The sequence below is a fragment of the Talpa occidentalis genome, unplaced genomic scaffold (genome assembly GCF_014898055.3).
Source record: "Talpa occidentalis isolate TD23 unplaced genomic scaffold, MPIMG_talOcc4v2.1 talOcc4.8, whole genome shotgun sequence".
Classification (NCBI taxonomy): domain Eukaryota; kingdom Metazoa; phylum Chordata; class Mammalia; order Eulipotyphla; family Talpidae; genus Talpa; species Talpa occidentalis.
Window position 1 is genome coordinate 20,306,581 of NW_023605194.1, and position 10,039 is coordinate 20,316,619.

At 58.7% G+C, this 10,039-nt stretch overlaps 1 protein-coding gene across 1 annotated transcript; it reads left to right on the forward strand.

Annotated features, from left to right (window-relative positions):
* Positions 1–6,887: 6,887 nt before the first annotated feature.
* On the forward strand, positions 6,888–9,276 carry LBX1 (ladybird homeobox 1). The gene is made up of 2 exons (XM_037497220.1): positions 6,888–7,808; positions 8,464–9,276. Exons 1-2 carry the CDS (start codon positions 7,484–7,486, stop codon positions 8,982–8,984), a joined length of 846 nt encoding a protein of 281 aa, XP_037353117.1. The 5' UTR covers positions 6,888–7,483; the 3' UTR covers positions 8,985–9,276.
* The last annotated feature ends 763 nt before the right edge of the window (positions 9,277–10,039 follow it).

Consider the following 10,039-nt stretch of genomic DNA (forward strand, 5'->3'; position numbering starts at 1 on the left):
GAGTGCCATCCCTCAAGACCAGAAAGTGCAAAGCTGGTTCCACCCAAAGGAAACAAGGCTAAGACCCTAGACTTTCTCCTTTAAGACCAGCAGCCTGGGGGGCTCCCTTAAGGGCTAGGGGAGATCCTGGGAGGGGAGCGCTGGAGCCCAGGAAAACACCCCACCCCATGCTGAACTGCACTCACAGGCCCTGGAGAGACTGAGCAGAACCAGTAAACCTGGGGGGGGGAGGTTCAAAGGGGTGGAGTGTGCTTGGCTCCTCCTGCAACTTCACTTCGTGGATTGCAGGGATCCCTGCCTGGACAGAGCAGCCCCCAGGGAAGCTGAGCTCAGAGCAGAGGTCTGAGCCTCTTCTCCGCCTTGCTCAGAGCCACACTGCCCAGGTCTCTGCATCCTCTGCGTGGTGGGGTATGGAGGCCCCATTCTGGCCTTGGTTCCCCTGCCTGTATTCTTTTGCCCCAGGGACTTTGAGAGCAGCTTAGCTGGGACAGTATAGCCCAGCAGGTAACCTTCTGACTGGTGGGGCCCCAGGGGATCTGGGGCCAGGGAGTCTGGTGGGACTGGGCCCTGCAGAATCCAGGAGAGGAGCGGTAGGGGGTCTTCTATCTGGCTCCCACCCTCAAGTGTGCTCATGATGCCCCCTCCCCTTATGGGGATGCAAAGGGGTGGCGCCTGCATTGTCGCTAATGCAATGAAACCCGTGTGGCTGCTGAATTATTCACGTGCAGTTTATTAGGAGAAGCCTGACTCAGGCCTTTCCCGTGCCCGCCTAGCCCGCGCCTGGGTCTCCCATCCTCTCCCCACTTCGGTCCCGCCACCTATGCCCCTGGCGGAGCCCAGGCACACTCACAGGCTGGTGCCCTCCTGCAGGCAGTGAGATCTCTGTGGGACGGATGGTTCTGCCCACACTGATAGTTTTGTTCAGACTGGGGGACTCCCAGGCCAACTAGGTTAGTGTGAGAGAAGGTGTGCCCTTGGAGCTTCTGAGGTAATGAGGAGAAAGGGACCCCAGTGTAGCCCCCCGAGCAGCCAGCGTTGGGGGTGAGCCTCTTCCTAGCTTCCCGTCATCCCAGGGACGCACCAGTCCCAGGCTACAGACCTGATGGGGGTGCACTTAGGACCCCAACCCCAGAGCCCACTGCCCTGGACAGAGAAAGTGTGGGTCTCTGTGGCTCCCCCTCTGGGTTGGCACTTCCCAGCTCTGCACCTACCCAAATGCTCCTGGTTTTTCAAGACTCAATTCAAATGCCATGTCTGCTGGATCAGACCAGACTCCTCTTACTTATCCTTTGCCCTCTTCATAGTCCCCTGGGCTCCAGGGTGGAGGGGTGTTTCCTGTCACTTTCTCCTACTCATCACCCTCCATCTTTGTTTGTTCTTCCTCTCTGTTTGTGGGCCCAGTCTGGCTCTGGGCAACAATCCTGGTATTTATTTATTTAGATCATACTCCATTCATGGATCAGGTCATACATGCCACCACTGGGTTCAGAACCTATGACCCCCCAACACACACATACACATACACATACACATACACATGGCAAGAGAATAAAGAATGGGTCTCTGTGCCCCTCTGTGTTTGCTGGATATATGGGCAGCAGGGATGCCTCATACACCTGCATGCAACTAGCAAAACAATGCCCCTGCCATTCCCTCACACTCCTGGTCCTCTCTCTGGGCACAAACAGGTCCCTGCCTGGCTGTCTCTTTTGTCTCTTTATTCACTTAGCTTATTCATTCAAATAAATGCATGAGGAGACCTTGGTGTGTGCCAAGCTGGTATAGGACAGGGAGGGGAGATTCAGATCTCTTCCTCCCCATGTTCATAGTCACATGAAAAGAGACAGCAGACAGACAGACAAGCCAGTGCATTCCTGGCAATTTGACAGTGACTCTAAGGGTATATGTGCTAAAGAGGAGCTGAACAGGGCAGGGAACGTTCCACAAGGTAAGCTGAGCACTGAAAATAGAGCAAGAGGTGCCAGAAAGGAAAGGGATAGAGATTTGGGACCAAGAAAAGAGAAGGCTGTTCCTCCGGAGGCTGCAGAGTAGCACCTGACCCCTGAGCATCTCTCAGGGACTATCTCCTCCACCTCAACTGTCTTTGTCAATCCGTGGTCTGTCTGTGCCCCCCAAACTTCCAAGGACTCTCAATTTCCTCTTCTGAACTGAAGCATCTGGAAGAGGTTGGCCCATGTGGTGGGGCCACCTTGTCACTAGGCACTGGAGAAACTCAGTTCACAAAAGAAGTGGGCAGGGGAGAAGCAGGAAGAGGTGTTCTCCAAACCAAGCGCCCTATCGTGGTAGCCATGGCCTCCACCTCCTTTGCCAGAGGAGGTCCTGAGGGCTGAGCTGGCCAGAGGAAGCATAGTAGGTCCCAGAGCAGACTTGAAGTCCAGTCCAAATTTTGGAGCTGGCTTTCTACTCCCCAGGACTTGGGAGACAGCTATGCCCCCCCCCCCCATCAGCCTGCTTCCAGCCTTAACCTTTCTTTCCTGGACCTCCAACCCCTTTTGTGAATCCACTGTGTTATGTAATATTGCCCCTGGAAAAATATACCCACTTAGGCTCACAAACATAATATTATACACAATTTCTGGGATCTTCAGAGTCCCTGAAGCCCATTCAGAGAGCTCTTGGGCAGTGCCTCCCTGGTGGCACAAGGGATTGAGTCTAGACACTACGGAGCTGTCTGCAGGTACTGTAGCACATGAGTTGAGTCCCTGGCCAGCGAGGTGACCCACATGGCACAGCAGACCTCTCCTGTCTTGCCTGCTGCTCCCCTCAGCAGTGTATTTCAGTAGATCTGCCTGTTTTGCTCCCGACTCTGTCTCTGGTGAATCCTCTTACCCCCTGCACCTCTGGCCTGCACCCCAGCTCTTGTATGAATAAATAAATAAATCTTTAAAAAAAAAAAAGAGCTCTTGGTGGCCTTGAGTTAAGAACCCCATAGTTTTAGTATTAAGGGTAGATTTTGAGTCAGATTAAAACCAGTCTGCAAATCCTAATCATTCCAAACAAGGCTGTGTGACTTTGTATGAGTTACTTAACTTCTCTGGGTCTCATTCTCTTTATATGTAAAATTGGGGTGATAGGTGTAGCTACTTCACAGGGTTGTAAGTAATAAATGAAATGAATATAACTCTTAGCCTGGAGAGGGACACATGGTAAGGGCTTGTGGTGTTTTTGTCATGACTATGTCATTGTTGTTACTACAGAAGACAGCCCAGGGCAGAATATAAAACCGAGTGAGCAGGGCTGGTTCAGCCAGGGTGGCAGGAGAACATCTATCGGAGTCTACTTCTGTAGCAGAAGAAACACTCTGAATTCCACATGGGGTGTCAGAATACCAGGTTCTCTGAGGGGCAAAATGACCTCCTTTGGTGGTCAAGTTAACTCACTGCAAGCAGTGTCACAATTTTTTTTCCCCTGAGGGAAACTCTGATTCGAGGGCCAATGCTGGTGCTCACACATATAATCTGGAAACAAATAGGGCTACCAAAGCAATCTGGATTAGAGCCTGTGGAGCCTTTGAGGGTTTACTGAAATTATTCCCCTGTGCTAAGGAATAACTCATTTTGTTTGTGTCTGCAGGGCCCCCTTATTTTAGCAATTCATGCAATACTCCTTTTCTCCTCTTTGTCTGGAATACTCACTAAACTAAGGAGAAAGCAGATTTTTTATTTATTTATTTTTTTGGTGAATAATTCCTTCCCCCTCCATTGCGGATGGAATAAAACTGGACCCTGGCGGTATGGGCAGCAAGCAGAAATCTGGAGGTCAGGATACAGTGTAGCCCAGGCTCTGAAGATAGGCATTCCCTTGGCAGAGCAGACTTCAGGGACTAGTTGCTTCTAGTTCCAGGGGAGATATTACTGGCCCAGATGACAAGGGTGAGGGAGGTGAGGGTTGGGGTAAAGGGATGGGAAGCCCTAGAGAGTCTTCTCAACCCAGCATCCAGTCCCAGGAAGCGGGTTAGGTAGAATGGTTAGCTCCCCAGACAGTGACGGCAGGGTTCCTTCCCACCAATCCTCACCCTGCTACCCACCAGGTAGTCTCCTTTCCAATTCTCACAATCTCCAAAACTCCTCTGAGGGGAACAGTCAAGACCCAAGCCTTCCCCACCCACAATGCAAAATATTATACTCCTGGTCCACAAAAACTCATGCAACCAATATGTACCAGGTGACCCCTGGGCCTGTGCAGATCTGGGGTGGATGGAATCTCTAGGTCAAGATCCCTGCCCGCAAGCATCTCCTAGCTTCACCAGAGAAGGAGGGAATCGGACTGCAAACTGAACATGTAGCTCCTTGCTCTGCAGGAGGGGTACCCAGCTCCCAGGAGTTCAGAAGACCCCACCAGCTCACACACTGGGGTCTAGAGTTAGGGTTGGGAAAAGACAGATGGGCATCTTTTTGAAGATGGCCTGGATGAGGCTATGGAGGTGAAGGAACTAAACAACAAAACAGCCAGTGGTACCATGTGCCCCTTGCATCCCCAGCTGTGCTAGCTGGAGCTGTTTGGCTGGGAGTTCAACCAATTAGGCAAACAAGCAAAGCCTCTGATTGGGTGGCAAGTACCAAGCAGGAAGAGAAAAGAAGCTTTGGTGAAGTGGGGAGGAAGAGGGAAGATAGCAGATGAGTGTGGGAATGTCCTATCCATTTCGGCACTTCACAATCAAAGACCAAAGGTGCAAGAACCAGGGTCCCAGTGGAGGCAATCTGCGCTCCACCCCATTGCCCCCCTCACATGGTTCACCTTCCTGGCAGCCTGAACGCCACTGGTCCTAAGGGCTGAGGTGGGCAGCAGCAGGGTTGTCCTTCAAATCTGGCCTGGCAGGCCAGTGTCAGACGTGAGTATAGGAGGGTGTCGCTCCCAGAATAGTGACTCAAGAGTGTCCAGTCCCTGATCTGGGAGTGCCTTCACTTTGCCCTCATGGCTACTAGACCCAGCATCACCTCACCCCAAGGCTCCCCCACCTCAAGGCTCCAAAGCCAGCGGTGCTGATGCCTCAGACAGGCCTGCCTTGGGGATGGTTCTGCAGCTCTGGGGAACTAAGAATCCCATTGTCACCGCTCCCGCCTCTGAGCACCTGTCCTTCCTGCCAGCTACTGCAGGACAAAGATGGGGAAGGGGGAGAGTAGCTCTTCCCTACACTCCCAAACAGACCTGGGGCGGCCACTGGGGTCCCAAACAAGAATCCTTTCTCCCTGCACTGTCCCTCTCACTCTGGAGAACTGCAAGCCACGTTCCAAATGAAAAACTAAAGGAGAGAGAAAGAAACCATCTCTGAAGCGCAGAGGTCTTTATGTTGGAGGTATCCTTCTGCCCAGCTGCACTCACCCTCTCTGGGGCAGGTAGGGGGTGGCAAGGAGCCCAAGCAGTCCTATTCTTCCCATTCAGCCTCTGGGCTGGGCCACTGTCTTCCTCACCAGCCTTTCTGGGCCCTTCTCTCATCCACGCAGGCTGCGGGACCACACTGCCTGCCCAGGAGTTTACAAACAAAGCCAGGCTGTGTGTGGGGAGGGGAACAGCTCTTCCTCCCTTGCCTCCAACCCCTCTTCCTCCTCTGCATTCTCCAGGTGCAGGAATGGAAAATCAGGATGATGGGGCCAGTGGCCCCACACAAACCTGAGGAGGGAAGCAAAAGAGAAAAGAGGCCCCCCGGGGGGAATACCCCCTGCAGTGCCTCATGGAAATGAGAGGTGGGCAGAGGCTCAAACACGCCTAAATTCTCACAGGTTCACCTGTGTCCACACAAATATGCACATGAACACCGCGCACAAATATACTTGTTCAAAAACATAAACACACTCAAACACCTATGCACACGAACGCTTGCCTAATAGACACAAAGTCCTGGTCGTAGGGTTCCCAGCCCCCAGTCTTACTCGTGTGGCCTCCCTGCGGGTTCCTGGGAGTGCAGCCCCCGCCGCGGCCCGGCCCCCACCGGGCCCCCGCCCCGCATCCGGAACAGCTGGAGTCGCCGGGTGTTGTGCTCCAGCCCGGCACTGGGCTGGGCGGGGCCGGTAGCGGGGCCCGGCCGGGGCCCGGCAGAGCGCAGCGGGGGAGGCCGGGAGCCGGCCCGGTGAGCCCCCGCACCCGGCCCGGCCGCCGGGTGGGACTTCGGTCAGCAGGCGGGCTGCGCCGGCCCGAGGAAAGAGTGTGCAAGATTGCCAGAGGAGGTAAGGCTGTCATCGCGGGCTCAGGCCGGGAGAGGTGCCTGGCGTCACCAGCCCCCTACTCCGCCTCTCGACGTGGGGAAGGCTGAGTCCCCTGACTGGCCCCCTCCCCCAGCCCTTGGGGTCCCCCACCCCTGTCCCGTGTCGCCTCACCCAGGGCTGCAGAGCCACTTAGATCTCCCGCGGGTCAGCCCGGGGTGGGCTGGGAGCGCTGCCGATTCGCTCTCCCCAGGTGCGTGGTCCCGGGCGGGGAGCAGGGCGCGGGAGGCTCTCGGCGCAGGGGCGCCGGGACCGGGATCTACGCTCGGCCACGTCGGCGCCGGGCACAGCGGGGCTCACCCAGCTCCAGGTCTTACCTGGTCCACGCGGCGCTTGCGTCCCTCCCCAGCTGGGCACTCGCCGCCCTCCTCGGGCGCCAAATCCGGGTCGGAGAGCCGGAGACCTCCGGGCCAGCGCTGCCAGCCCGGCCCGGCGGCGGGAGGCGGGTGCGCCCGGAGCGCGGCGAGCACTTTGGGGTGGGGGCGGCGGCTTTTCCGTCGCCCGAGGTTCGGGTGCAATAAAGGCGCTGCTAATGTAATTTACCAACAGCTCGGGCCGAGCGCGGCACAGCGCCCGGACTGACAGGCGCATTAGGCAGGCTAATTCCAGCCGGCTCCTCCTACCCCCGGCCCGCTAATTAATGAGCTTCCCAACTTAGAGCCGCCTGCATTGGACAGACAGAGAGTGAAAGAGAGGGCAGGGAGAGGGAGAGAAGGAGAGAGACGGGGGGAGCAGAGAAGAGGGAAGAGAGAGGGAGGGAGGGAGAGAGAGAGAGAGAAGAGAGAGGGAAAGAGCGGAAGAAAGGAGAAAGCGAGAGCGAAGTGCCGCTGCAGATAATTGATTACTCCTCGATCAGGGCTAACTTGTTAGCAATAGTCAATTGCCCCATCTCTCCGCCTCCCCTCGCAGTACGGAATCTGCGCCCTCGCTTCGGCTCCTCCAACTGCCGCCGCCAGGACCCGGGGCCAGGAGCCGCGGCGGAGCCACCTGACACCTTTAAATAGCACCGGGGCTGGCGAAACTGGAGCCCCGCGCGACGCGCCCCGGCTCGGGCCCCGGATTGCTGGAAGCCCCGGCGGCGGCGGTGCCGGCGCCAGCGCCCTCCTCCCGGGGCCCCGCGCGGCTCTGCCCGCCTCTGCCGCTGCGCTAGGCGGCCCGCGCCCAGCCCGGCGCGGCCTGCTCCCCGCCCGGCGCCCGAGCTGCCCGCGGGCTGGGTGCCCGCGGCCCGAGCCGCCCCGGCCGGGCCCCCCAACGAGGCCGAGATGACTTCGAAGGAGGATGGCAAGGCGGCGCCAGGGGAGGAGCGGAGGCGCAGCCCGCTGGACCACCTGCCGCCGCCCGCCAACTCCAACAAGCCTCTGACGCCGTTCAGCATCGAGGACATCCTCAACAAGCCGTCTGTGCGGAGAAGTTACTCGCTGTGCGGGGCGGCGCACCTGCTGGCGGCCGCGGACAAGCACGCGCCGGGCGGCTTGCCCCTGGCGGGCCGCGCGCTGCTCTCGCAGACCTCGCCGCTGTGCGCGCTGGAGGAGCTCGCCAGCAAGACCTTTAAGGGGCTGGAGGTCAGCGTCCTGCAGGCAGCCGAAGGTAGGCGCCGCCGCGGGGTTCCTCGGCGTCCGGCACTAGGCGCCCCGCTCCCTGAGCCTCCTGCGTCCTGTCCGGTGCCTCTGGCCGCCACCTCCCTCGCCGGCAGCCGGGGCCCTCCAGCCCGAGCCGCCGCGGCGGGGAGTGCATAGAGGTGGGGCAGGACCCAAACCCTGTTCCCGAAGGACCTCTGGCGACCCGGGAGAGCTAGGCAGACCCCCAAGACCGCTGCGGCCGGGTGCTCCGCGGGACCCCATCCGGCTCCCAGAGACCTGGGCGCCCCGTTCCGGGGGGAGAGGATAGAGAGCCTTTCACTGGGACTCTTGGGGCAGGGGTGGTTGGGGAGGCTTCTAGAGCCAGTGTGCACACCGCAGTCAGGGCATCCCCGGCTGTCTCCCGGGTGCTCTGGCCACCTCCGGTCTTTCAAACCAACTCTCGGGTGGGTGGGGGTGGAAGCAGAGACCAAAACAATTTTCCCTACAGACTTCCGGTAGATGAGAGACAGGAGAAGGGGGTTTGCCTAGTTCAGGAGGCCGAATCAAATCGGAGAAGGGAACCGCGGCCGACCGAAGGCCGAATGGGCCTGGGTGGGGAAAGCTGGAGCCTGGGTGGGGTCTCCTCGCCCCGAGCGCAAGCCTATGCTGTGGTTTCCTCGCAGGCCGCGACGGGATGACCATCTTTGGGCAGCGGCAGACCCCTAAGAAGCGGCGAAAGTCCCGCACGGCCTTCACCAACCACCAGATCTACGAGTTGGAGAAGCGCTTCCTCTACCAGAAGTACCTGTCCCCGGCCGACCGCGACCAGATCGCGCAGCAGCTGGGCCTCACCAACGCTCAGGTCATCACCTGGTTCCAGAACCGGCGCGCCAAGCTCAAGCGAGACCTGGAGGAGATGAAGGCCGACGTGGAGTCCGCCAAGAAACTGGGCCCCAGCGGGCAGATGGACATCGTGGCTCTGGCCGAACTCGAGCAGAACTCGGAGGCCTCGGGCGGCGGGGGCGGCGGTTGTGGCCGGGCCAAGTCGAGGCCTGGCTCGCCCTCGCTCCCCCCTGGCGCCCCGCAGGCCCCGGGCGCCGGGCCCCTGCAGCTCTCACCCGCCTCCCCGCTCACTGACCAGCCGGTCAGCAGCCAGGACTGCTCAGAGGACGAGGAGGACGAAGAGATCGACGTGGACGATTGAGAGGCGCCCGGGTGCTGCCACCAGTCCAGGCCCGGAGCGCCGGCGCGCCTGCCGCCTCCCGGACCAGACCACGGAGGGGAGCTGGGACCTCCTCTGTCACTCCCGCCTTCTCCCCTGCTCCCGGCCGGGACTCGGCTCTCGTCGGCCGCCTCTTCCCTCTCGAAGCAATAAATCCGGGCTGGCCGGCGGGGCCGGCTGCCGCTCGCGGCCTCCGCCGCTGCGCGAGCCCTTGCCGTGCAGTTCTGTATGGCTTCTGTATAAATATTTAAACCTCTATATAGGGTTCTTCCCACCGCAGCCTGACATTTTCTCTTTCTTTTCTTTTTTAAAATCTCGGAGCTGTCCGTGTTCTCGGAGCGGAGCGCTCGGGCTGCGGGCGGCGAGGCAGAAGGGAGGGGAGCGAACACTTAACCCCGCGGTCTGGAGAAGGAGCCGCCCCAACTGTTTTGATTTTTCTCTGCATGTGGCGAATGCACCGGCCGCTTCCTCCTCGCCTCCTTAGGCCTATTGCAGTTGACTTCATTTATTTCCCTCTGCCTTTTTTCCCTGCGTGGGAAGGGGCCGAGGGGGGCAGCCGGGTCCTGACTTGCAAGTTTCAGATCGATCTTTTCTCTCCTCCCACCCCTCCTCGAGAGAACTCTGTTTTCGATGCCATTTCTGCCTCCCAATGCTCACTAACGCTATTTTTAAGATTCCTCCCCACCCTCACTAGGTTTCCTTGGACCGGCCGTTGGGGCCCCAGTGTTAGGGACAAAGCAGGGGGAAATCCAACCAACGAAAACAGAACCCAAAGTCCTAGAATTATTTTTTACTCTTTTTAGAATTTTTTTGCATGTGACAGAGACTGAGAGGAGGCCGACCTAAGCCCTCACCCCACCTCCTCCGAAGCTCCGGGTCTGTCTTGCAGTCTCCAGCGCCCTGCTCCCAGCTCGATTTGGCCAGACAAGGGTGACCGGACCAGGGTTGGTCCCCAGTGCCCTCTCCCTGCTCTTGCCCTGCCCTCTCCCTCCCGGATTGTACCCAAGGCCTCTTTCTCCGATAAATAAAGTCTTTGC